Source organism: Lynx rufus, unplaced genomic scaffold (assembly GCF_022079265.1).
Source record: "Lynx rufus isolate CCGP_SWC_20201006 ecotype Redwood Valley unplaced genomic scaffold, mLynRuf1.p SCAF_27, whole genome shotgun sequence".
In the NCBI taxonomy this organism is placed as follows: Eukaryota; Metazoa; Chordata; class Mammalia; order Carnivora; family Felidae; genus Lynx; species Lynx rufus.
In genome coordinates this window covers 6,198,028-6,225,962 of record NW_025814842.1, presented here as the reverse complement: position 1 = coordinate 6,225,962, position 27,935 = coordinate 6,198,028, and the positions used below count along the sequence as shown (strand labels likewise).

The 27,935-nt window shown below is 44.7% G+C and overlaps 1 protein-coding gene across 1 annotated transcript; it reads left to right on the top strand.

Moving 5' to 3' along the window:
- The first annotated feature begins 964 nt into the window (after positions 1 to 964).
- KPNA7 (karyopherin subunit alpha 7) lies at positions 965 to 27,935 on the top strand. The gene is made up of 11 exons (XM_047089053.1): positions 965 to 1,194; positions 5,200 to 5,287; positions 5,974 to 6,102; positions 10,523 to 10,605; positions 11,036 to 11,304; positions 12,687 to 12,769; positions 14,775 to 15,038; positions 16,452 to 16,685; positions 18,566 to 18,748; positions 25,251 to 25,397; positions 27,822 to 27,935. The coding sequence occupies exons 1-11, from the start codon at positions 965 to 967 to the stop codon at positions 27,933 to 27,935; spliced, it is 1,824 nt and encodes a 607-aa protein (XP_046945009.1).

The window sequence follows — 27,935 nt, the reverse complement described above, 5'->3', positions numbered from 1 at the left end:
AATCAACATGTGAAATTTTGTTCCCATTTCCATTTTGATGCGAAAGCCAACCCCATTCTCACCAGCACCCAATCTCCCAGTCTGATTTGGGAATAAACACTTGGTAACTATTCCACAGCAGTGTTAAGCCTAATACTCCCATTTTAGGAGGAGGCCAATCTAGCCAGATCCCAGATACCTAAACACCCAGAATGCAAACCCCTTCCTGGAGGGAGATATCCCCACCCCACCCTGTCCCTTTTCTGTGGATACTTCATAAGGGTCTCAAAAGGCCACAGCTGCAGAGGCTGAAGGTCCATGGTGCCTCCAAGGCTCCCGTCTGTGCCTCATCCGGACATGAGAAGCAGCTGGAGTCCGGGGCCTCCTCTTAGACCAACTCCATCCGCCTCAGGGCTGGGGCCCAGGCAGCAGGCTGCTCAGAGCTCCCCATGTGGTTCCAATGCACATCCAAAGCCCAGATCCATTGACTTGAGTCAGAAACCAACCCTGTGGGGAAGGGCCAAACGCCCCGAAACACCTGCTGATTGCTGAGGGCATTTAAGGCCCACGGGGGGCTGGAGGCTGTGCTTCCTTTCTAGGTGAGTAACAACTGGGTGGGCGCTGGGGGTTCCGGGTGTGGCCGTATCCTCCTGGAATCCTCTGTCTGGGCATCGACGGGACACCTTGCTCCTGTTTGGGGCTTGGGCGAGGCTGCTGCAGCCTTGTCCCCTCTGCAAAAGCCTGTGGCCTGCGTAGAGGGACGGCTCCCAGGGAGGCTAGGCCAGGTCTCTTCCTGTTCAACTCAGCCTTGGTTTACAGAAAATGTGCTAAGTGGTGCTTGGCTTGCTCTCTGGGTGGGTGAGGAGGATGTGACCATTGTTGGGTGTCTGTTTACTCCTCAGAGCCTATGTTTGGGCTGACGGTGCATGGGGCCTGACCACTCGGCAGCCTATAGGTCTGTGTGCCTGTGTAACCTCTCCCTGAAATGCCTACCAAGACCTGTTCACCTGTAGGAATCACTCCCAGGGTGGTTCTGCCCCCTCCCAGAGCCTTCCCAAGCCTCACAGTAGGACCACTGGGAAGAGGACCTGGTCTCCTGCCTCCTTTCTTGCTGGGACCTCTGCTTCCCAGACTTGGAGGCACACCTGACTGTGTGTTTCCCTGCACCAAGCTTAGTGTCTGGACACGTTTTGCCCACGTTGGTAAGCCCTGTGAGTGTCAAGTTGGGGTCCCTGTGTCCGTGGCACCCCACCCCCAGCCCTGCATGCCCCCATGGTTGCTTCTTCACCCCTATACTCCGGCCCTGCTGTGCGAGCTTTCGGACCCATGCACACTCAGTGACCCCAGCCCTTCCCGGGGAATGACCCTTGATCCAACCCCATGTGTAGTTTTAGCTTAAAACAAATCCCACTGTTCAAAGAAGTGGCTGTTAGTGATGCAGTTCTGAATATATGTCAATAGATGCCCCCAGTTGGGGTGCCTAGCTGGCTCAGTCAGTAGAGCATGTGACTCTTGATCTCGGGGTCGTGAGTTCGAACCCCATGTTGGGCGTAGAGATTACTTAAAAAAAAAAAAGTCCACAGTACAGGCAAGTGGAGAAACATGTGGCCAAACTGTGTCTATCAAACCCCCCTTCTATCATTAGCCCCTTGGTACGCTTGTGAATTTTTAAAGGTTAACTTGGAGGAGGGGTAGGTTATGGAAGTTAATGTTCAATCCATTTCTGAGGTATTGAATTTTCTATACCATGAATGTGTGTAAAAATCTGAAAAATACTTTCTAGAAGCTGGAAATCTTAATTGGATGATCTAGATCTTAATTGAAAACCGTTCTCAATTCCTGAAAGATGGTAACAGTGAGAGCTCGGCTGGATCTAGAAAAGTATTTAAAAATTGGTCTGTAATGCCTCAACCAGAGAAAGTGACTCCATGCCATCAACAAGACTTAGAAGTCCCCTAGTCTCTCTTTCCCCCAAAAGGAACAAAAAGTCAAGAGCAGCTTGGGAGCCTGGGAGACCATGAGGTTGGCCAGGGTCCCTTGCCACCTGCCCCTCAGGGTAGGAGTCTCCTAGTGTGTGGGGAGCAGCAGAGGTGGCCAGAGGTTGGGTCAGTAAAGCCTCTACATTGGTGATGTTTGCCTAAATAGCTAATTTGGCTTTCTTTGGATCTCAAACTCTGAGAACCGACGAAGACAGGTTCTGACTTTGATCTTGTGCCTACCTCCGAGCCTGGGCTCTTTCCTGCGACTGGTAAAGGGTGGCAGGGTCATGGCTCTCTGGACGCTACAAATAGGAACGTGAGGGGAAGAGAGCACACTTGGAGCTGAGGCCAGAGAAACTTGTGAAAGCCAGAAGAATTTGCTTTGCTTTGCAGACTATCCCCAAATGAGTGGTTTGGCTAAATCCGTGACTTTCAAACTGCTCCTTCGAGATGCCCCCAGGGGTGGGGGAGGGGAAAGGACCCTGTTCCATCTGAAGTTGAACTTTTTCTGCTTGGGCATCTCCTACCGGCTTTCTGCTTGATACTTGATTTGGAAGGAAGGTGGCGATCACCTGAACCCCTGGATCTACTTCTAAGCTCCCTTGTGGCCACATGTTCTGGGCTGTGGCAGAAGGATGTGTGGTTCCCGTGGCAATAGTCCTGGAGCAGGCACTGCCTTGGGTCTCTCCCAAAACAAAAGCATTTCATCCCCTTGTACCAAACTGGCCTCATGCACATTCAGAGGGTCTCCTGGACTGAGCTGGTCGGGCCACGAACAGTGGATGAGATGGCAACGAAGTGGCCTCCCTCGCTGAAACCTACGCTTTCCTATTTTCCAGCGTCTCCCCCGTGCGATGAGCGCCACCCATGGTAGTGACTTGTCTTCCTCCTCAGACCTTGTTACAGAGCTTAGTGATCCGAAGCACAGACGTGGGAGTCAGATCGAGGCTGAAGTCCTGGCTCTGATGTTTCACAGCTGTGGGCACTCTGGGCTTCTGTGGGGAGTGACCTCTGACACCGTTTCCCCACCTGTAAAATGGGGCTCTCTCCACCTTCCTGTTAATGTTGCTTCATTTAATCCCGAGTGTCCGACATTCCTGGCATGCAATAAATGTTTTGGCCATTGCTCCCTGAACTGAGCCCTTAATACGACTCTACTCCAGACTGATAAAATGCCACGTGCCTTATCTCTTGGAGATGTAAGGTAAAGCTCCTTGCTCTGACACAAATCTGTTTCCAGCTGATAACTGTCTTGACCCTGGTTATTCTAGCCGACTAGCAAAACTCTTTGGAGATGGTGTTTTAAAGAGTGTTCCAGGGGTGGCTGGCTGGCTGGCTTAGTAGAGCATGTGACTCTTGATCTCAGGGTGGTAAGTTCAAGCCCTGTGTTCGGTGTAGAGCCTACTTTAAAAAAAAGGATGTTCTGTTCTTTTGGTCCTTAAAAGCAACTCTTCTTTCTTAGGGAGCAGAATTTGAGATTATTTAAAAGTAGATGAAAGTCTAGAACATGATTACTCTCTGGCTTGAGGCTTAGCCCGCTTGCTCTTTCAAGCTGTGGCTGGCCGGTGGCACTGTGTTTAGGGAATCGTCCTCGGTGGCCTGGTAGCTGCTGTTACAGCTTGTGCCTCAGACACTATCATTCTTTTGTTCTAACTCAAACTCTCTTTTTGCCTGGTCCCTTGCTGGTTCTTTCTTTTAGGCCCTACCAGGAATGTCATCGAGACTCTGTTCTCGTTCTGTTCTCAAACGGAGTTCATCTCTCTTCTTAAGACCTCGGTCTTGGCTCTCTACTTCTGAAATTCTACTTGCCTACACGGTCCCATCCAAACTGATGTGTCTGAATTAGTCTTTCCTGGCCAAATTATTCCCAGCTGTTGTATGCTCAAGAATAGAGGCAATAGACTCTGGTCTTCTTCTTTTTTTTAACAACTTAAAAAATTATTCTTGAGAGAGAGAGAGAGAGAGAGGAAGGAAGGAACAGAGCAAGGGAAAGAGAGAGAGAATCCCAAGCAGGCTCCCCACTGTCAGCACGGAGGGCCAACTCATGAACTGTGAGATCACGACCTGAGCCAAAATCAAGAGTCTGACGCTTAACAGACTGAACCACCCAGGCACCCAACTCTGGTCTTCTTTATCCAGTTTTCTCTCCAGTGTTGTCTGGCTCATCCCGGATTCTTGGGAACAGATGGACGTTCATTGCACACTTGTAAGAAATGTCATTCCCAGCTGCCTTGTAGAAAGTTAAAATGTGGCCTGATTTGAATAACCTCCTCTAACTGGGGACCAGCTCTCTTTGTGACCTACCACCCACCACCTTCAAAGATTTGAGTACCTACTCACTATATGTCATGCATCGTGAAAGGGCTGAGGAATCGTAGCTAGGACATATGTGACCCCATTGTGATTGGGAATAGGGAAAGGAAGATAAACAAGAAAATATTGGGTGGGTGGTAAAATCTGTGGAGATTATAGAACAGACTGAGAAGATCCTTAGATGCTTACATAGGAATTCAAAGTGTTGCTGCAGGTGAAGTGAGCTGGGGCCAGACCACGCAGGGTGGGTATCACAGGAACTGAGTGTTCTTCTAAACTCAGCAGGCAGCCAGTAGAGGGTTTTAAATCAGGGAGAATTAAATGATTAGATGCTCATCTTTAGGAGGTCACATGGCTTCTGTGTATTGAACAGATTGGAATAGAGCAATGGTAGAAGCAGGGAGAACCATTGGGAGGCAGTTGCTCTAGTGTGGCTGAAAGGTGATGGTGGCCTGGTTCGGGTGGAGGCAATCTACCAGAGTTAGAACGAGCGGGTCATGCTGGAGACCATCCTGACCCAAGGGCTGGTGGATTGGGTGTGGGAGAAGAGGGCCATCCTCTTCCTGTCCTAGCCTGGTTTGGGCACCACCGGCTTGCACGTATGCTCTGTACAGAACTCCTTGGACACAGCCACGTGAGATGGCTCTGTGCTTGCCTTATAGCTTACCCCAGCCACCACAGGCCAGGTTCAAGCCAAAATGCATCTAAAAGGCATCCCTTACTCCTGCAGCCCAGGGCTGGTCTCCTTTGTGCTTGCATGGTGCTCATTGCTTGTTGAGCTGGTATGGTGATGCCCGTGCAAGCTGGCCTCCTGAGTCTGCTCTCCGATTCACCGGGGGCCCCTTAGGGGCTTAGAGCAAGGATGGCCGTCACATAGGAGCCCACACACTGGGCACTGAAAATCTCCTGGTAACTGCCCTACCTACAGGTGGTTGACTGTTCCAGTCAATATGCCGACTTTGGATGCTCCAGAAGAGAGGCTGAGAAAATTTAAGTACCGAGGCAAAGATGCATCTGTGAGTACCAAGCAACTGCTTCGCAGTAGTGCAGTAAAAATCTCATGGCTGGAATGTATCAGAAATGGAGGGGAAGGTGATGTGGGGAACCCAGGTTAGATCATTTCCCCCAGGATTCTCAATAGAGTCGAGGAGTTTCTTCTGAACCAAGATAAAAGGGTCTATTTTGTTTTGTTTTTAATTTTAATCTCCCTCAGTCTGGCATCCAGGGCTGGATCAAGGCTCCAATGACCTGTAGACTGATCCCTAATGGTGGAAATGGTCAGGGACATGTGGGTCATGTCTTCAGAGGCCATAGTCCCCAGCCCTGCCTGGATCTCCAGTTGGGAGGCCCAGGCCTGCCCTTGCGGGACCAATCAGTACTGATAGAGATGTGCTCAGACTCGGGACAACGGTACACTTTGCTTGGATGGTTCTACAGCTGAGAGTCCTGGCCTGCCGAGAATGTAGACAGGCTTCCTTCACTTTGGGAAGAAAGTTAACTACTTTTCTGGATGTGGTGTTAGGAGAAAGCAGAGGAGGTAAACCGTGCTGACTATTTACTGTGTAATATTAACTCTTCTGGACTGTTGACTGTTGTCACTGTAAAAGTGAAATCAGACGCTTTGAAGCATGTTTTAGCTAAATGGGGTGACAGCCTGACTCCCCTGCTCTAAGGGCTCTGGTTCTTTCTTTTTTCTCGTTAGATGAGGCGGCAACAGCGGATGGCAGTCAGCCTGGAGCTCCGGAAGGCCAAGAAAGATGAGCAGGCCTTAAAGAGGAGAAATATCACCAATGTCTCCTCTGACCCAGCTTCTGAACAACTAACCAAAGGAGTACGTACATTGGGAATATGGCATTCAGGACGGTGGTGTGGGAGATCCATCCTCAGCAGCTTTCTCTGGCTTGAAAATGTTTAATACATTCGGAACTTGCAAACGCTAATCCAGGGTCTTTAAGGAGGGGGGTAGAGGTAAGCTGGTGGTGTTGGAAAGCGAAGGGCCATTACCTTTGTGGCTGTAAGTCTGGGATCTATGTTCTGAGCAAGATGGGGTAGATGAAGTGCAGCTTCTAATGGAAATGAACTTACCATCCCTCGGCCAGAAATAAGAAATGAGGGGTTACATCTAGTCACTCAACATATAAAGTCTTGCCTAGGACCCGAGTGCTGTCCTTCATCATCAGTTCCCCTTCCACCCCAACCTCACCTAGTGCAAATTCTGCGTTGATGTGCAGCCTAATGCTGTCTTTCGTGGGTCCTTTCCGGAATACCTTGACTGGGGAGTTTCTCTTCTTAGACTCTGATAGTCGTGGCTCTACATCCTTTTATGATCTGCCACTGTCTGTGTCCCATCTTAACCATCCACATGCATTATTGCACCCTGCTAGGATTAGGAGTCTTACAGGGCAGAGCTAAATTCGATCTGGGCAAGTAGATCTGATGACACACTAGCAGCCATTAAACGGAATGGCTGTTAGCATTCTCTGACTTTCTGTACATGGCTTCTTTCTCTCAGCATAATGTTTTCAAGGCTTGTCTGTGTTGTAACATATGTCAATACTTGATTCCTTTTTTTTTTCAAGTTTATTTATTTTGAGAGAGAGCATGTGCGTGTACACATGTGAGTAGGGGAGGGGGAGGGAGGGAGAGAGAGAGGATATGAATGAATGAATCAATCAATCACAAGCAGGTTGCACACTGTCAGTGCAGAACCCAATTTGGCGCTCAAACTTACAAACTGTGAGATCATGACCTGAGCTGAAATCAAGTATCAGATGTTCAACTGACAGCCACCCAGGCACCCCAGGACTTCATGGCTTTTATGGCTGAATAATATTTCATTGTATGGACATGCCAAGTTTTGTTTATCCATTTGTTAGTCGGTGGACATTTGCGTTTCCACTTTTTGGCTATAATGAATAATGGTGCTTTGTGCACAAATGTTTGTGTGGATGTGTTTTCAGTTCTCTTGGGAGCATGCCTAGGAGGAGAATTGCGGGGTCATATTGTCATCCTGTTTAACTCTTTGAGGCTGGAGGTAAACTGAACAGTGGCTCCCCCTCCAAATACCTCCATCTCCTAATCCCCAGGACCTATAAATGTTGCCTTGTATGGCAAAGGGGACTTTGTAGATGTGATTAAATTAAGGGTCTTGAGATGGGGAGATTATCCTGGATTATCTGGATGGACCCAGTGTAATCACATCGGCCCTTACAGTAAGGATGAAGGACAAGTCAGAGCAGGTGATAGGACCACAGAAGGGGAGATTAGCATATTGTGCTTTGAAGATGGAGGGAGGGAGTCACAAGCCAAGGAATGCACGTGGCCCCTCTAGAAGCTGAACAAGGCAAGGAAGCAGATTCTTAGAGCCTCCAGGAGAAGCCAGCCCTGCCTTTAGTCCAGTGAAGCTGATTGTGAACTTCTGATGTCCAGAACTAGAAGATGATGTGGTGTTTTAAGCCACTAAATTTGTGGTAATTTTTACAGAAACAATAGGAAACAAATATGTTGCCAAACTGTTTTCCTAAGTAGCTGTATCATTGTACATGCTGGCTCTCTTACCAACACTTGTCCATTCTGGGATTGTAGCCATCTAGTGAGTACAAAGGCTATATTGTTGGAATTTTGGTATGTTTTCCTAACGACTAATGATCATTTTTTGATGTGCTTATTGGCTATTTGTGTATCTTTTGGAGAAATGTGTATTCAAACCCTTTGCTCAATTTTAAGATTGAGTAATTTGTCTTTCTCTTGTGGAGTTGTAAGAGTTCTTTACACTGTCTATTCTGGATACTAGACCCTTACCAGATACATGATGTGCAAATATTTCCTCTTACTCTGTAGATTGTCATTTTTACTTTTTTAGTAGAATCCTTGAACAAAAGTCTTAAATTTTGAAAGTGTTCAATTTATCTACTTTTTTTATTTGGTTGCTTGTGCTTTAGGTATCATATTTAAGAATCCATTGCCTTGGGTGCCTGGGTGGCTCAGTTGGTTAAGCAACTTCAGCTCAGGTCATGATCTCACGGTTCATGAGTTCAAGCCCTGAATTAGGCTCTCTGTTGTCAGCACAGAGCCTGCTTCAGATCCTCTGTCTCCCTCTCTCTTTCTCTGCCCTTCCTTCACTCATGTTCTCTGTCTAAAATAATAAACATGAAAAAAAAAATCCATTGCCTGATCCAAGGTCACAGAGATTTATGTCCAAGTTTCCTTCTAAGAGTTTTATAGTTTTAGCTGTTACATTTAGACCTTTGATCCATTTTGAATAAACTTTTGTAAATGGTGTGAGTTAGGGGTCCAATTTCATCATCCCATGTGTGGATATCTTATTGTCCCAGTATCAAAAAGACCATCCTGTCCCCGTTGAATGGTCTTAAATCCCTTGTCTAACATCAGCTGACCATACACGTGAGAGTTTATTTGTAGACTTCGGATTCTCTTCCATTGATCAACATGTTTACCCTATGTCCGTGTAGCACAGACTTGATTACTGTAGCTTTGTGGTGGTTTTGATATAGGGAAGTGTCTTCCAACTTAGTTCTTCTTTTTCAGGATATTTTAGCTATTTGTAATCCCCTGCATTTCCACATGAATTTTTGAATCCACTTGCCAATTTCTTCTAGCAAGACAGCTAGGATTTAGGCAAAGCATAAGAGACTCTTAAATACAGAGAACACACTGAGGGTTGATGGGGGTAGGGGAGAAGGGAAATGGGTGATGGGCATTGAGGAGGACACTTGTTGGGGTGAGCACTAGGTGTTGTATGGAAGCCAATTTGACAATAAATTCAATTTTTTTAAAAAAAAGACAGCTAGGATTTTAATGGAGATTACACTGAATCTGTAGACCAGTTTATAAGAGTATTGCCATCTTAACAACATTAAGTCTTCCAATTCATGATCATGGGGTATTTTTAATATATTAGGCCCTCTCTAATTTTTTAAAATAGTTTCAGCATGTAAGTCATGTGCTTCTTTTGCTAAATTTATTCCCAAGTCTTTTATTCTTCTTGATGTTATTGTAAATAAAATTATTAATTTCAGCTTTGGAGCATTCACTGCTACTATATAAAAATACAAGTGATTTTTGTATGTTAACCCTGCAGCCTAGCTATGTCTTGTTTGTTAGCTCTAATTTGTGTATATGTGGTGGGATTCTTCAGGATCTTCCATATACAAGTTTTTGTCTTCTGCAGATAGAGACAATTTTACTTCTTTTTCCAATCCAGATGGCTTTGTTTTTCTTACCTAATTAATCTGTTTAGAACTTCCAATACTATGTTGAATAAGAGCAAGGAGGCATCCTTGTCTTGTTCCTGATCTTAAGGGGAAAGCTTTCCATCTTTTACCATTAATTGTGATGTGAGAGGTGGGATTTTTAAATTTTTTATTATTTATTTATGTATTTATTTTAATATGAAATTTATTAAATTGGTTTCCATACGACACCCAGTGCTCATTTCAACAGGTGCCCTCCTCAATACCCATCACCCACCCTCCCCTCCCTTGAGGGGGGATTTTTTTTATAGAAAAAAAAAATGACCTTATGAGGTTAAGGAAGTTTCCTTTTATTTCCAGCTATTCTATCATGGAAGGGTGGTTGAATTTGTCAAATGCTCTTACCCTGCATTTATCGAGATAATTTTGTGTTCCTCCCCCCATTAATTCTATTAATAGAATTAATATTCTATTAATATGTCCTACTACATTGATGCTCCCATGTTGAACCACCCCTGCCTTCCCAGATTGGATCCCAGTCGATCAGGATGTATAATCCTGTTCATACGTTGATGCATTTTTGTTTCCTAGAATTCTTCTTTTCAAGATTAGCTGTTTTTCTTGAATAATCTCTTTTTGGCTCAAAACAAATTGGGCTACAAGCCTTTGGTCAGTTTCTAGAGTTTGGAAGTTTGATTCTACTTGTGTTGTTGGTGGTGGTTGTAGTGGTGGTGTTTTGGAGAAGAGAATTTTTGGAGATCCTTACTCTATTTTTGCTGATCATAACTAGCATGTTCTTCATGGAATGAAAAGGTGCTGGGAATCCAAGTGATTATAAGAATTACCCCTTCCCCAGAGCATGGGAAGGGTCCCACAGATCTGTGTGTCCTATAAGACCACCAAATGTCTTTCTCTCCCCTAATGCAGACCAGCATACTGCCCAAGCCAGCTTGTTCTAATCAGGTAGATGGCTAGACCAGATGACCTTCATGGTTCCTTTTCGCAGAGACTCTGACCCAAAAGCATCTCTCCTTGCAGGTCAGCCTCAACCTGCAAGAAATAATCAATGGTGTGAATGCCTCAGATCCAGACCTATGTTTCCAGGCCACCCAGGCAGCCAGGTATGGCTAAACAGACTTCTGCTATTCATAGGTTCCAAGCTAGGAATAAGTTTCAGGGGCCTTCCTGGTTTTGTGGCAGTGACAAAATGCCCACGCAACATAAGAGAAGGTGAGTCCGTTCAAAAGCAAGACTAAATTGTTCCTCTACACTGTCCTTGAGAACATCTTAAGATATGCAAGTGTTGTCAGAGATGAATTGCTTAATTTAAATTGGCCTCTATAGGAATCTCTGCTCATAGATAATACCTGAAGGGAAAAATGTTGCTTCATCACTGCCAAGTGCCATGGGCTGGACTTTAGGATATTAAGTGGCTCTGGCCCAGCTGTTAGTCTTGTTTGATAGCTAGAAATGCCAAGAGCATTTATAAAGGAGGTTCATAATATCAGACTCACATGACTTGCTTTTATTTTTTTCCCTCTGATTGCGAAGGAAAATGCTGTCCCGTGAAAGGAACCCTCCTCTAAAACTGATAGTTGAAGCCGGGCTCATTCCCAGGCTGGTGGAGTTCCTGAAGTCATCACTTCACCCCTGCTTGCAGTTTGAGGCAGCCTGGGCTCTGACCAACATTGCTTCTGGGACTTCAGAGCAGACTCAGGCAGTTGTGGAAAGTGGGGCCATCCAACCTTTGGTTGAGCTCCTGTCTTCCCCCCACATGACTGTGTGTGAACAGGCAGTGTGGGCCCTTGGTAATATAGCAGGTAAGACTCTCCTCATAAAGGGCTAGGAAACCAGTGGGTCAGGCACCTGGCCTGGCATGCTATGGGAGTTCTTTGGGTAGCATCATAGACTTGATCATCTGAGTTTAAATATCTAGAAACAGTGGGGAGGCTCTGACAGGCTGTTCCAAAATTCAGAGTCAAGTTCAGAGGCTGAAAATTAAAGCTGAAACTAGATGATGCAGTATGTACTGAAAGCTAAAGGCCGCCTAAGGCCATCTGCCAATCCTGGGGTCCTACGGCCTCAGGTCTCAATGGCCTCAGGAACAGAAGACCAGTCTTTGACCCATGCACTGTGACATTTATGACACACCCATTCATAACGCAGGACCTTGAAAAAATTCTACCTCCAGTAAAAGCTGCCAAGGGAATGTAACAAAAGATAATATTTCCTCAGTTTGGGGTAAAAGTCTTCCCTGAAAATGCAATCCTAAAATGGCCTTGTGAGTTTGGGGCTTGCTGCTGTATTCCCTGCATGGGCCAGGAAAGCATGAACTGAGGAGTTAGTGCGACAGTGTTGAAAGTTCTAGCATTCCTGGCTGGATATAAATACAATACTCTTAGGGGGGATATGAACTCAATTGGGCCCCTCTGGATTTTGACAAATTAAGATCAGCCAAATGTTAGCAGTTTCAAGTTCAGAGAGTCAACAACCCACCATGACTGAATCAGCAGAAGCAAACACTGTGATGAGACCTCCAAGGACTTAGGGTATTGGGATAGCAAATGCAGAATATAAAGTAAGTCTGCGTGGTAAATGCTTGCAGAAATGAAGCACCTATTACAGAGACTTTGTCCCTCATTTTGTCTGGTTCAGTAAGGAACAGGCAAAATCGGGTGGTATAAAGTAACATATGCCTTGTCCTGGTGGTTGAAGAATTACAAACTGAGACTTCTAGGGTCTCAAATTGGTATTCTCGCTTGAGCAGCAGATAGCAGATGGCTAGCATCTACCCATCCCCCAGACTTGGTTTTGAGTTGCTTTTGGAAGCCTCTGTCCCATGTCAACATCTTCTGGGAAGACAATTTGGCCTGTAATAGCCTTCATCTTCTTGAGAACCATGCTATGAAGTACCATCGGCATTTAGAGTCTCGAGGACACTTCCTGGGCTATTGGCTGGCTCCTTGATGTGTCCACAGACTGCCTATGACAGTCATTGCTGGGTGGTGCCCACATCTGGTCTATCTACCCAACCAACATGATGGAGACAGAGAATCTAGTTCATGGCTATCCTAAGTATTTGCCCAACCCAGGAATGCATTTTGGCATCTCACCCTTTGCACAGGCTTTTTAAAAAGTAGTTGCTTACCCCCAGGATTCTCTTTGTTCCCTGTTCAGATGTCACATTCTTATCTATTTGAAGGTGATGGCCCAGAATTCAGAGACCTGGTTATCTCGAGCAATGCCATTCCACATCTGCTGGCCCTGGTTTCATCAGCCATACCTGTAAGTGTCTTTAAAGTAGAAAAGCTAGCTAGGTGACACGTTTCTGAAATTGTGGAAGTATTTTCAAGTCAGTTAGGTCATATGGGTGCTGCCTTGCCCCTTAGGACAGCACTTATAAGCAAGACCTAGGACTGAATATCACCTTGGGTAGAGGTTGATGGAAATTTGCCCCCAGGGGCCACTAGTGCTGATTTTACTTTTGGGGGGGGTGGCATTGGAAGAGTTCCATTAGAGTTTTTCTAAAATTATAGTCCTTCAAAAGTAGATGACTAAGCTCTCCATTCAAGGGGCACAGATAGAATTAATGGGTCGCCAGTTCTGTTCCTGGGTACTGGGTCTTGATTTGAAGCTTAGAGTCAAAGTTGATTGATGTGGCAACAATAGAGCTCCCCCACCCCGACCCCACTGGAGATAAATTTGGGTTTTAGATTTGCTTCAAACAAAAATGAAGAGAAGGTAGCTTCTAAAAGCCAAGGGAATACCCAGCCCTCAGGGTGGAAGAAAACCTGACCTAATGGAACCAGAAAAAAGCTGACATGACCAGAGAGTTCACAAGGAGAGAGCAATGTAAGAGGACAAGTAGGGCAAGGGACTTAGACTTCCTCATGCTGACAGAGGGAAGGCTTTGAAGGATCTCAAGGCAGGAAGTGAAGTGATCTGATCTTTTAGAAAGACCCTTCTGGCTGCTTGTAAAATGATAGCAAACAGAGATGGGATGCTGCCATGTTGGACATGGGAGATAGAAAGAAGCAAGGATGCCCTCCGGTTTTGGGTTAGCTTGTTATGACAGTCCTCCTAGAGAAATGGGAAGATGGAGGGAAGAAGGAATCAGAGCCTTAGTTGTACATATTAAGTTGAAGAGTGTGAGAGACACCATCGTAGCAATGTCAGGATGGATAATGTTGGTCTAGATGATTGTGCACACATCTGTCATCCAGCTGGGCAAGATCAACTAGAGCAGGGCTAGATGCTTACTTTTATAAATAAAGTTTTATTGGAGCATGGCCATCCCCATTTATTTATGCCCATATTGTCGGTTGCTTTTGTAATGTTACAAGGGCAAAGATGACTTGTTGCACCAGAGAGACCCTATGGCCCATAAAGCTGAGAGTGTTTACTATCTGGCCTTCTATAGAAAGAATTTGCCCCAACCCCTGACCTAGAGTATGAGGAGAGCCTGTGACTAAGTCTCAAGAATTCTGACACTCCGAAGACAGGCAGAGCCCACCCCAAAGACTGAGAAGAAGCAGCCCATTTGGCGATAGAAATGCAGGTTTGGGGTCATAGGTGCCAAAAAGAGCTTTTTCAAGAGGGGTACTAAATACCTCTGATAGGGATGGTAACGTTAAGACTGAAAAAGCAGCTGTTGGATTTGGTGACTTGGAAAAAGCTGATTTCATCACTAAGTAAAAAGAAGTAGGGGCAGAAATCAGACCAGAGGGGTGGAAGAACAAATAAGAAGCTGCAAGGTAGACGCAAATATAGACACATCCTTGAGGGCTGGACTCTAAAAATAGAAGCAGGACCATGGCTAGAGAGACGGAGGGGTCCCAGAGTGTGGGAGTGATCCAGGGCAGAAAGGTGGTCGTGGGGACAGAATCTTCAAAGGCAAAAATGGGATCCAGATGTGGAGTAGGAAGACTGACCCCTGAACAAAGATCAGAAATGTGGTTGCCACATGTTGGTAGGGTTACTAGGCAGACCAAGCAACTCCTGCTTGACCTTTGTTTTGTCGATGAGAAGTGAAAACAGGGTCATCAACTGAGTCCAGGTGGGAGGGACATTTTGAAGAATCCAAGGATCCTACATATAACATTTGAATAGGAAACCTAAACTCGTTCTCAGTCTCCCTAGTGTGCATCACTACTGAGAACAAAGTCTGCATGAAGCTCAAATTCTTTGCTTCACACTGGTCAATAATATTGATGAAATATGGCAAGGACATGTAGCCATTGGCCTTTTTCCTTCTTTGCCCCCGATGCTGGAAGCAGTCTCCTTGTTACAGATCACGTTTCTGCGGAACATCACATGGACTTTGTCCAACCTTTGCCGAAACAAGAGCCCTTACCCCTGCAAGAAAGCAGTGAAGCAAATGTTGCCCGTGCTCTTCCACCTCCTGCAGCATGAAGATGGCGAGGTTCTCTCGGACACCTGTTGGGCCCTGTCCTACCTCAGTGATGGCTGTAATGAGCGCATTGGCCAAGTGGTAGACACGGGCGTCCTACCCAGGCTGGTCCAGCTCATGACCAGCTCAGAGCTCAATATCTTGGTAAATGTCCCTGGTCCTGCCTGTCTCTGTATGAACCTTCCAACTAGAATGTGGGAGTCATACTCACTTGAGTGAGACCTCTCCCACCATCAGCTCTAATACTTTACCTAGAACAAAGCTTGTGGTCTGCATTGCCCTGGTCTCTGCTACTGTCTAGCCAAGGACTTGAATGTATTTTGATCGGAAAGCCTAGTGGATGTTAAGTAACTTACTTTTTCTTAATCTGGTAACTAGAAAGTATAGAAAAGCAGCACATTGAAATTGCTTCTGGTCCCTCCACGCTTTTGTGGCCTTTCCTTCCAGTGGTCTGTGCATGTGGATGTTAACCAGTTGGCTAATGCAGGGTATGCGTGAGTGTGTGCGTGTGTGTGCTAACGTAAAGCTCATTATAACATTTAAATTTCTTACTCGAGGGTAAAAGAAAATTCCCTCTTATCCTCTCCCCAGTTTGTTATTAGACTACTGAAATAGTCTAGGTAAAAATGAAACAAAGTCAACATCAAATACTTGGCTAGGATAGGAAACATGTCACTTATAAGCTTCTTGAAGATATGCCTTAAAACATGGGTGCCCCTTTTGACTTCTATGGCTAGCCTTGTATATTTATGCAGGCTTCGCAATCATCTGTGCCTAGATTAGCATAATATTATTCAGACATCAAGGTTAGTTTGGGGGGATGATATTGAGAGGAGGGAGGGTATGAAGAGAATAAGAAGAAATAAGAAGCTGTATGTCCTGGGTGTCGAGGGCCCATTTGGAACCATCCTTCCAAGGCTGTGATTGGCCTATTCCACCTCTCACTTGAGTAGCAGATACCTAGCATGAAAGGCTAGGAAAACTCTAGAACTGTTGGTGGTCTGTGCTGGGGCAGCCACTACAGTGCAGAGAAACCAAAATGAATGCACAGTCAGCCCTCAGAGGACTGTTGTCTTGAGCCCAATTGCAGACCCATCCTGGGGACCTTCAGAATTGAGAGGGTGTTTGTGAACACATCAACAAGTGCCATTGGGATCTCATAAGCTCCAATTAAATATACAGCAGGAACCTGACACTCCTGCTAAATACAAATTCAGTAGAAGTTACCACATTATAAATACTGTAATCAATTTAGTGATTTTCCCAGTGTAAGATTATGGAAGGACAGCGTCATTTCTTAATAAAGCCATCCCTTGACCTCTGTCTCACTGAACCTGGAACTGTTGAGAGGCTAGCAAGTACCTTCAAACTATGCAAATGGCTACGGATGTGCTGAATTAATAAAGATCATGGATTTGATCATCATTCACAGGTTTCCTGAGCAACATCAACATAGCAGGACGCATATTTGGGAGTGCACATAGCTTGGTGTGACTGTCCCCTTCTGTTGTGATAAATTGGCAAAGCTTGCTTACACTTGCAGCCTTGTTCTTCCAGACCCCCTCTCTCCGCACCGTGGGGAACATCGTCACAGGAACGGATCACCAGACCCAGGTGGCCATTGACGCGGGCATCCTGAACGTGCTGCCCCAGCTCCTGATGCATCCCAGGTCCTCCATCCAGAAGGAGGCGGCTTGGGCCTTGAGCAATGTGGCCGCAGGGCCCTGCCAGCACATCCAGCAGCTGATTGCTTGTGGCACGCTGCCTCCCTTGGTGGCTCTGCTAAAAAATGTAAGTGGTGCATTCTGTGACAAAAAGATGTTTTCCAATTGGCCCCACGTTGAACCCCTTCAGGAGTTCAGACACCACCTAAGAAGCAAATTACTCGAGATCACAACAGAGCTATGAAATCTTAGTTTCCTAATTCTCCCTGGGGAAAAAAAAAGGAAGAGGCATCCATTTTGGACAACCCATTAAAGACTTAGGAGACTAAACAAGCATTGTTCAATGAAAAGGTGACCCCTCCCACCCCTGCCACCCCCCCAGCTCAAATATTCAGAAAAAAATCCTGAGCTGGTAAATATTGGCTTATCTTTGGTGTTAGAAGAATGTGGCATCCACTCTACTTGTCAAGAGAGGGGGAAGTTTTGTTCTGTTTGAGGAGGAAGAACCTATTGGGTTATGGTGATATTGTACACTGGATTTTTTTCAGCATAAAAAATCACATTGATTGGAGTGGTAATATATACTGAAAATCCAGATATAAGAGTAGAAGTAAAACAAAACCTCCTTCTTCCTCCAGATTCCCATTTCCCTCCCCAGGACAACTCCTATCCGTCAGCATTTCTTTTTGTCCCCTTTGAATGGATGCGCTCAGTTTAATCATCTACAGGTGACACAAGCCAGGAGTGGTTTTGTCTGGTTGGGGGCAGGGAGGCAAGTGGAATAGGATGGGATAAAAGAAGCTGCCGGTGGTGTTCCTGTCCTGGGGTTGGATGGTGGGTTCCTAGGTGTGCAACCTGAATCAAGGCATCTTTTGATCTATTAGATGCTTCCTATCCTGTGTGCTACCATGAGTCTATATAGATTCTCATCAGAAACTCCAGTCATGGGGGCACCTGGTGGCTCAGTCGGTTAAGTGTCCAATTTCAGCTCAGGTCATGATCTCATGGTTCCTAAGTTCAAGCCCCACATTGGGCTCTGTGCTGACAGCTCAGAGCCTGGAGCCTGCTTGGGTTTCTTTGTCTCATCTCTCTCTCTCTCTCTCTCTCAAAAATAAATAAACATTAAAAAAAATTAAAAAGACATCCAGCCTTGAATCAAGAAGTAATCTTACTTCAAATTGCTTTTTGAACTACAGTTGGCTTGGAGCCCAAAGTTGTTTTTGGTTATTGAGTTTCTTTCTTTCTTTCTTTCTTTCTTTCTTTCTTTCTTTCTTTCTTTCTTTCTTTCTTTCCTTCCTTCCTTCCTTCCTTCCTTCCTTCCTTCCTTCCTTCCTTCCTTCCTTCCTTCTTTCTTTCCTTCTTTCCACTGAGGTCACAGTTTTCCCCAGCCATAAAATGGGAATAACTCCTTCTGCACAGGGATAGAAGGATCTATGATAAATTACTCCCAGATCTCTGGGCAAAGTGTTTCTTACAAATGCAAGGAATGCATTGAGTGATATTTCAATGGTCTTCCTCTGACACCTCTGGTCTGGCTCATTCCCTGAGATCACTTTGTGTGCTCAGCTTTGTAGCTATGGAGCTTCTTGTCCATAGTTTCCCTGCATCCGAAAGACTAAGGGCATCTGCCCTTCCCCTCCTCACACTCTGTCTCTCTTGTACACTCAAAAGTTAAAAAATAAAATAATTCCAAGGATAATTTCTAATATATATAGATTATCTGGATTGGTTTATGTTCGTTATATTATTCCCATAACCTGACTTAAGGAAATGAGTCCATTCCAACTTAGAACTTCCCTCTAAGTCCTAATGGGAGCCTGTCTGCTCCTTGGCTTCTCAAAGGTGCTATCCTCTGTTCAAGAACTAGAGGCAAATTGCTGATGTGTTCGACATAAATTATATATACAGTCTTGGCTGTCACCAGCCTACCTAGAAATTGAACTAAGTTAGCATTGCTATATTTAAGTTCTTCAGGATCCATAAATATTATAAACATTGTTTCTTCAGGGAGACTTTAAAGTCCAGAAAGAGGCTGTTTGGACCGTGGCAAACTTCACAACTGGAGGCACCATAGACCAGTTGATCCAGCTTGTCCACTCTGGAGTCTTGGAGCCACTGGTGAATCTGCTTACCATCCAAGACCCCAAAATTGTTACCATCATCCTTGATGTTATCTCTCTTATCCTCAAGGTGAGCTGCTCTAAGCAGGTTGGGGTTTTTTTTGTTTTGTTTTTTTAAGCAGGTTGGTTTTGAAATAGCAGTCTCCAAATCGAAGGCGTTTATTTTGGTTCTTAAAACCCCTATGTGGATTCTCTTTCCATTCCCCCAACCCTCCTCCTGTTCATGCATCCTATGGAAAACAAAAACAAGAGGCCTTTCAAAGAAGGCCCATCTTCATTTTTTCAAGTGAGTGACCATATGCCTAACATTGTTTCAGATGCTCAGGATACCACAGAACAAAGTCCTTGCTCTGGTAGAGCTTATATATTAATGGGGAGAGAAACAGACCCAACAACTGGGAGTTTATGTGATGAAGGGTCAGTCGCTGATGGCTCAGAGCGGGAAGGTAATGGTGATCCCGTCAATGTAGTAGTCAGGAGAAACTTGTCTCAGGAAGAACATGCATGCAAAGACCAAAGAGAAATGAGTGAATCTTATGGATATCTGGGGAAAGAGGGCTCAAGGATGGGCGGGAGCAAAGGGATGGAAGGTGGTGGTCAGGCTCAGAGCATCCACATCACATAAGGTATGTGAAAACCTTGGCTTCCTCTGAGTGAGATGGAGAAACCAATCAAATGTTTGAAGCCGGGAAAAGCAGTCCTGTACACCACATGGCTGGCTCTTCTAGAAGGCTAAAACATAGGGTACACCTGAAAGAGAAGCAAGAAGTTAGCAGAGATAGATGCTGAAATTGGACTACAAAGCCTTGAATTAGAACTCCAGGAAAGTTTTATTTCTGAAATAAAGGCAAATTAAGCCAATGTTCATAAACCATTTGTGTCAGTTCTATATTGCTGCATGATCAGTTACTCCCTACTGGTCTAAAACAAATACAATAAAACCTTGGATTGTGAGTAACTTGTTCTGTGCATGTTCTACAAGACAAGCAAACATTTCTAATAAGTTTTAACCTGATAAACAATCTATGCCTTGCAATACAAGTCATACATGATACCGAATGTCCCATGATCACAACTGAGCCAATGGTTCTTCTCTCTCTCTCTTGCTACTGGATTGTGGGCGATCATCTTCCATGCTTGGATGCTCAGTTTCAGGCTGCAGTGTTTGGCAGAAATTGACGATTTTTCAGAATGTTGGAGGTGCCCACAACTGGCACTAGTGTATTTTTTGTCACTTCAAAGCACTTATGGACAGTCCTTTGCTTTTCCATACAAGAGTAAGCTTAGGAATTCTCCCATTCTAGGTCAGGTTGCCTGTAGATATAGACCCTTTACTCTATGCCTTATTGCTAGTTACATTAAATACAGTATATGACAAGAGTTTAATAATTACTGTAGTCAGCATCCATGCGAGCTTAGACGTGGCCCCCAGGCAGAAAAAGATTGAAAAGAAAGATGGTAATAAGGAGATGATTATGGTGGAAGTGACGAAGGAAATCAAGAAGTATGAACGAGGTATGTGAGTGGCTAAAACTGCAAGATTTTAGGAGAAGTCGACGTTGACCATTTGCACAATATTAAAGAAGAAAGAAGGGGGCTGGATGCAGCAAAAGGATATCAAATATCAAAGCAATGGCCACATGTTCTGGAAGATGTAGAAAAGTTGCTTCTGTTTTAGATAGAAGAAACTAGCAGGTGATGCTGTGCCCAAGAACTTTGTCTGCAAGAAGGCAAAGGCCTTGTACACCAACCCTGTAAGTAAACTGCCAGGTATGTCAACAGAAAATGAAGTCTTCAAAGCAAGCAGGGACTGGTTAACTTTAAGAGGAGAAGTGACATCCATAGTGTTGCGAGACATGGAGAGGCTGTGAGTTCTGACGCTAAGGCAGCTAAAGCTACTGCCATCGAGTTCCAGAAGCTCATGGTTTCCAAGTGTGACCTGCCAGAACAAGTTTTTAACTTGATGAGCCAGGGCTTTTTTGGAAAAAGATGCCAAAGAGGACCGACATTACAAGATAAGAGCACATAATGCCCAGTCACAAGCCCACAAAAGACCGTCTCACCCTCATGCTTGGTGCTAATGCAAGCAGGGATTTTATTTTGTTTTTAATAATTTTTTAAGTTTACTTATTATTCAGAGAGCACAATCTGGGGAGGGGCAGAGGCAGAGAGAGAGAGAGACAGACAGACAGACAGAGAGACACAGAATCTGAAGAAGGCTCCAGGCTCTGAGCTGTCCACACAGAGTCTGACGTGGGGCTTAAGCCCATGAACCATGAGATCATGACCTGAGCCAAAGTCAGAAACTTAACTGACTGAGCCACCCAGGTGCCCCACAAGTGGGGATTTTATTTTATTTTTTTTAATGATTATTTATTTTTGAGAGAGAGAGTGTGTGTGCGTGTGTGTGTGTGAATGAGGGAGACACAGAATTCTAAGCAGGCTCTGAGCTGTCCACACAGAACCCAATGTGGGGCTCAAACTCACAAACTGCAAGATTGTGACCTGAGCTGAAGTCAGCCTACTGAGCCACCTACTCAACCTACTAAGCCAGCCAGGTGCCCCGCAAGTGGGGATTTTAAAGTCAAGCCCCTGTTCGTGTATCATTCCAAGAATCCATGAGCCTTCAAGAAATGCAAGGTGCAGAAGAGCCAGTTAAACATTATGTGGAGGTCCAACAGTAAGTCTTGGGTCACTCATACCTTGTTCATTGGGTGGATCAATGAGGCCTTCAGTCCTGCAGAATTTTAGAAAAGAATTTGTCACACAAAACCTTACTGGTTATGGATAATGCTCCTGTTCACCTGCCAGGCTTTGAGGACCACTTACTGAAGGAACTTGAGTTCATTAAGGTCAAGTTCCTTCCTCCCAACACCATTCCAATTTTCTAGCCCATGGATCAGGAGGTTCATTTCGAAATTTTTTTTTTAAATTTTTTTAACGTTTATTTGTTTTTGAGACAGAGAGAGAGACAGAGCATGAACGGGGGAGGAGCAGAGAGAGAGGGAGACAAGAATCGGAAGCAGGCTCCAGGCTCTGAGCCATCAGCCCAGAGCCCGACACGGGGCTCGAACTCACAGACCGCGAGATCGCGAGATCGTGACCTGAGCTGAAGTCGGACGCTTAACCGACCGAGCCACCCAGGCGCCCCCATTTCGAACTTTAAAAAGCTTCATAGCAAAGCACTATTTCAGCAATGCTTCAAGGTGACCAAAGGAACAAACCTTACCCTCCAAGGGTTTTGGAAAAATCGTTTGCACATCATGAACTGCCTCAAGATCATTGATAAAGCCTGGTATGGGATCACCGACAGAACCCTTGATTTTGCTTGGAGAAAACTGTGGCCCGATTGCATTCTTGGACATGACTTAGAGGGGCTTGCTTATGAATAGGAGCCAGCAGTTGTTGATGAAATTGTGTTCTTGGGAAAGGCCATGGGACTGGAGGTGAAGGAGGATGACATTCAAGAGCTGGTAGAGGAACATGGCCGGGAGCTGACAACTGACAGACTGATGGGTCTGCTTCGTGAGTAACAGCAAGAGGTTTTGCAGGAGATCGCCTCTGCAGAAGAGAGAAGAAAAAGGTAGAGGAATCCCTCACTTCAAATGAGATTATGGAGATGTGTAAAATGTGGGAGATAGTGCAAAATTTTGTAGAAAAGCCCCACACAAATAAGACTGTAGCAGTGTGAGCAATTAATCTGTTTAACAACAATGCAATGTTATTTCCGCAAAATCCTCAAAAGGAGCAAAAGCAATGTCATCGGATAGGCTCCTTGTTAAAGTTGCATGAAAAGAAAAAGATTCTATTGAGCCAATAGATAGCAGTGATTCTGTTAGTGATAGTGAAGTTCGTCCCACACAATAACCCTCCTCTCCCTTGTCTCCTTCATACCAGCCATAAAGATTTTCAAAGATAAGTGCAGGTTAATTAGTGTTTCTTTATACCTTGTATTTATTTTGTATTATATTACAGTATTATAATTTTTATATGAATATTTTGGGGTTGTGGAATGATTCATTTGAGTTCCCATTATTTCTTACAGGGAAATTAGCTTTGATAGACAAGTGTGTTGGATTACGAGCATGTTTCTGGAACGAATTATATTCCCAAACCAAGCTTTTACTTTATTATCTCATCTAGTTTCTGGGGTTAGGAATCTGGGGATAGCTTAGCTAGATGGTTCTGGCTCAGGGTCTATTATGAGATTCAAGGTGTCAACTGGGGCTGCAGTTTCATCTGAAGGCTTGATGGAGGCTGAGGAGCAGCTTTCAAGATGGCTCACTCATATGCCTGGAAAGTTGTCACTTTCCTGGACCTGGAGCTCTTCATAGGACCATTTATGTGTATTCTCATCATGGTAGCTGGCTTCCTCTGGAACGAGCAATCTAGGAAAGCAAGGTGGATGCCCCAGTGGCTTTTATGACCTAACCTTGGAAGTCATTCCAACAACATGGTCCTATTGGTTACACAGATCAGCCCCACTCAACATGGGAGGAAACTATACAAGGGTGTGAATATCAGGAGTTAGAGATCATCTGAGGCCATCTTGAAGGCTGGCTATATTCATCTGGTTAAGGTCCTTTTATATGTGACGAAGCCGTTTGAAGAATTTCAAAGTAACACCAGGGGATTCGTTTTAAAAGCTCACTTTAATCATCCTTTTCATGTAACTGTCTTAGAAAGAACTGACCTGAGTCAAGAACAGATTTGAAATAGCACCCAATTAGACATGAAGACTGAGGAAATCACATGGATGAAGCATAGAGACTTGGCTGCCCGTAGACAAAGTTGGAGATAACAACATAACACATTGGTGAAAGCACACTTGTGGGCTGGAGAAATTGAACTTCATCTGTTTCATTTGAATTAAACATTTGGTATTTTTTTTTCCCTTGGAGGCATCTGGGAAAACCACATCTGATAGATCACAGAAAGGCACTGGAATAGCAGGTTAGAAGGACAAGGTAGCAGAGAGCCTCTAATGGCCGGCAGAGTGCAGCTTGAAGTGACTTTGGGGCTGTTTGCTCTTCTGCCAACATCCAGAATCCTTCTCCAGGGCTCTGCTTGCCCTGGGTCATCCCACATCCCCCAGCTTTCTTTCTGAGGCTATCCTAGCTCATTGGTCCTGCCTTGGTTTCTTCACTGAAAGCCAAAACTCATTTTGGACCCCAGATAGGACCAAAGAGTGTCCAGCTTTAGACAAAACAGTACAGACTCTCATCAGGTAGACGGTGTGACCTAAATAAGGTTTAATTTGGACCACAGGAGGTTTTCTTATTGCTCATAAAATAAAGAGCAGAGCCCTTCGGAGATGACACCAAAGCTGCTGCTTTATTTCTCTTTCCCCAAATAGGCTATTTAGCTAGCTGGATTATTCCCTCTTCTCCTAATAAGCAACACTTAACCCTTCAAAAAGTTGTCCTTGCCATTCCTTGTTTTGGGAATGCTGGGAGTTTCCTATGGTTGGCCCTGGCGCAGCACTGTTTTTCAAGAAGGTGTGTTACTTCCCAAGCCTTTTATGCACATCTTCTATAACGTAAACCACTGATCATTTACTGTGTTCTACTTTCTGTATTGCAACAATTATCTACCTGTCTGCCCCAAAAATGAGTTATGAAAAGGCCTTTTCTAAATCCCATCTTGAGCTCTAGTTTTGTAGGCCTCGCCCACAGTCTATGTACAAGTGTTTGAATGAATGAACAGCCCCAGATGACAAATCCGATGATCAGCATTGGATTAAATCCACTCATGTTATTTGTTTCCAGGGACTTGGTTATTTGCCATGGTGTTGCTCAGGGTCCCCTTAGTCTTACCTCTCAAGGCTTTACGGTGAGGGTAGGGCCAGAACACCTCTATTTAAATAGCATTACTTAGGGTGCCTGGGTGACTCAGTCGGTTGAGCATCCGACTTCAGCTCAGGTTGTAATCTCATGGTTTGTGGGTTCGAGCCCCACATTGGGCTCACTGCTGTCAGTGCAGAGCCCACTTCAGATCCTCAGTCCCCCTCTCTCTTTGCCCCTCCCCTGCTCATGCTCTCTCTCTCTCAAAAATAAAGCATTACTTGAACATTCTTTCAAACTGTATTACTATTTTTTTTTTGAGAGTGAGAGGGCATAAGTGAGCAAGGGGAGAGAGACAGGGGAAGAGAGAGAATACCACGAAGGGCAGAGAAGGGGAGACAGAGAAGCAGGGCTCCCCCAAAGTGGAGTTCGAGCTCACGAACTGTGAGATTATGACTTGAGCCAAAGACTGATGCTTAACCGACTGAGCTACCCAGGTGCCCCCCTCAAACTGTATTTTAAACCATTTCCATTAATTAGAAGGGAGATAGCTATTAAACAGTAATAGCAATGTATTTGTAGAGGGCAGCTTACTTGGCAAAAATTGTATTTTGTGCAATTAATATAAACCTAAATATGTGCACTATAAATACCCAAAAGAGGAGTAAGATCCTGCAGTCTTAATTAGGGAAAAATAAAACTATGGCTGCCCATTCTGGAACTGGAGCCCTTGACTCCCCTGAGGCGAAGCTCCGCCTCCAAAGAGCTCTTTTTCTTACATGCCCACAGGCAGCAGAGAAGCTTTCAGAGAAGGAAAACATGTGTCTCCTGATAGAAGAAATCGGTGGTGTTGATAAAATTGAGGCCTTGCAACTTCATGAGAACCCTCAGGTTGCCCTGACTGCTTTGAACATTATCGAGAACCATTTTTGTGAGGTAAGTGATTGCAGAGCGGGAAGGAGCACTCACACCTCCTGGTGAGGCACCTTAGCAGGTGATCACTGGGCAGATGCCTGTGCTGCCCTTGGGAGGTGGGTGACTGGACAGGTGGGCTTCTCTTGTGACTTAGCTCTGAGTTTCTCCCCCCGTCCATGTTGAATGGACTGCCTTTGAGGGGCAGCTTCCTGGCTCCTGGAAATCACTCTAGTCCCATAAAGGCTTGCCCTGCTGTCTCTGGTTTAGAATTTTGTTCTTTTTTTTTGTCTTTCCCCCTGCTTTCCTTTTGTGGTGAGGAAGGGAGCAGGAGGGAGGGGCTATGATGCTGAAGTGATTTATTTTTTATCTCTATTTAAATGTTTTTATTTTTGAGAGACACATGAGCAGGGAAGGGGGAGAGAGAGAGAGAGTGACAGAGACACAGAATCTGAAGCAGGCTCTAGGCTCTGAGCTGTCAGCACAGAGTCTGATGTGGGGCTCGAACTTGGGAAAGGCAAGATCATGACCTGAGCCAAAGTCGAATGCTTAACCGACTGAGCCACCCAGGCACCCCTGAAATTATTATTATTTTTTTTTTTTACTGAAAAACCCAACTAAGGCAGTCCCAGCTTCTGAAAAATGATTTTGCTACTTACTGCATTTTGTTTCTTTCCAGAACACAGGGTTTGGGATAAACTGCACACAAGGCTTTTAACTTTTCTGCAGGAGCAGGGAATAATGATCAGACAGCATTAGACATTTCTTTATATGTGTTTTATTTAATAAAATATGTGTAACATAAAACTTAGCATTTTAATCATTTCTAAGTGTATAGTTCAGGGTCATTAAAAGTACCTTCACAGGGGTACCCGGGTGGTTCAGTTGGTTAAACATCCAACTCTTGATTTTGGATCAGGTCATGGTCCTAGGATCATAAGATCAAACCTAAGTCTTAAGATTTGAGCCTCAAGTCGGCTCAGAGTGGAGTGTGGAGCTTGCTTAAGATTGTCTGTCTCTGGGGTGCCTGGGTGGCTCACTAGATTGAGTGTCTGACTTTTCAGCCCAGGTCATGATCTCAAGGTTCGTGAGTTCAAGCCCTGCACTGGGTTCTGTGCTAACAGCTCAGAGCCAGGAGCCTGCTTTGGATTCTGTGTCTCCCTTTCTCTCTGCCCCTCCCTCACTCTTATTCTGTCTCTCAAAAATGAACAAATGTTAAAAAAAAAAAAAAGATTCTTTCTCCCTCTGTCCCTCCCCTGTGTGCTCGCTCGCTCTCTCTCTCTCTCTCTCAAAAAAAACAAAACAAAAAAAAAAAACTTTCATGTTGCTGGGTAGCAGTCACCACCATCCTCTCTAGAAGTCTTTCATGTTTCCGAAGTGAAGCTCTGTTCCCAGTTAACATGGACTCCCCATTCTTCCTCCCCCGAAGTCCCTGACAACCACCATTTAACATTTTGGTGTTGTTTTCTGGTTTTTTGATCTTAGTCATTCTAATGGGTATGAAGTTGTGGCTTATTGTGGTTTTGAGTTGCGTTTGCATTAGATAGTGTTCATATGAAGGTGAGCTCAAAGTTCTTAAGTGGCCCGCTAAACATAGGGCTGGGGTTTTACGGAATGAGTGACACTCCATTAGGCATCAAATTGGAATCGTCAGCAAAATCCAGAGCCATACAACAAATACGATCATGTTGGTGGTTTGTTGCTACCTGAAGTCAGTCAATACTGGTTTGGGACCAAGGGGGTGCTCTCAAAACAGAGAGGACCCAGAACAGCAATCAGCATCTTCTGGGTTAAGGCTCCTACAAAACTTTGTAAGTAGGAAACCCATCTCTTAAAGGAGTTTCAGATTCCTAGGACTCATCCAAGGGCTCCAGGCTAAAGACTTCTGATGTAGAAGTAACAACTACCTACACTGTGTCCTTACTCACTGTAAGGGCACTGTTCTATGTATCAAAACTGCACTTAAAAATAATCCAGACACAAGAGGACAAATACCATATGATTTCACTTACATCAGGGACCTAGGAGTATCAAACTCACAGAGGCCTGCAGGAAAATGGTGGGTGCCAGGAGCTGGAAGAGAAGGAAATAAGGAGTTAGTGTTTAATAAGTACAGAGCTTGGGTTTGAAATGACAAGAAAGTTCTAGAAATGGATGGTAGTGGTTGCACAGAAATGTGAAGGAACTTAATGCCATAGAACTCTCTACTTACAAATGGTTAAAAGTGGTGAATTTTATGTCACATATGTTTTACCACACACATAAACTGTATTTAAGGTAGAGCCTGAGAAATATTTTGGTGCTTTTCTCCTTCACCCTCTTTTCTGAGGGAGCCTTGAGGCTGATTTAGATAAAATTGTTAATCCATAGAAGATGTTAAAGAGTCACCTGTAAGGCAATAACATGCTGGGAGCCTGCAGGTATAATAGTGTCTCTTCTTCCCTGAAGGGAGAAGAAAATGGCACAATATTACCAGCCCTGGACCAAGATTGTGAATTCTTAAACCACTTAACAAAAAATTACCAAGGCCCCATGACTTCTAAACCAAGGACCACACCCTAA

Excerpts from the sequence above, each read along its gene's own strand:
- KPNA7 (XM_047089053.1), top strand. The coding sequence starts at position 965 with ATGCCTACCAAGACCTGTTCACCTGTAGGAATCACTCCCAGGGTGGTT. Across the intron at positions 1,195-5,199 it reads CACGTTGGTAAGCCCTGTGA|GTGGTTGACTGTTCCAGTCA; the intron begins GTGTCAAGTTGG and ends CCCTACCTACAG. Across the intron at positions 10,606-11,035 it reads CAGGCCACCCAGGCAGCCAG|GAAAATGCTGTCCCGTGAAA; the intron begins GTATGGCTAAAC and ends CTGATTGCGAAG.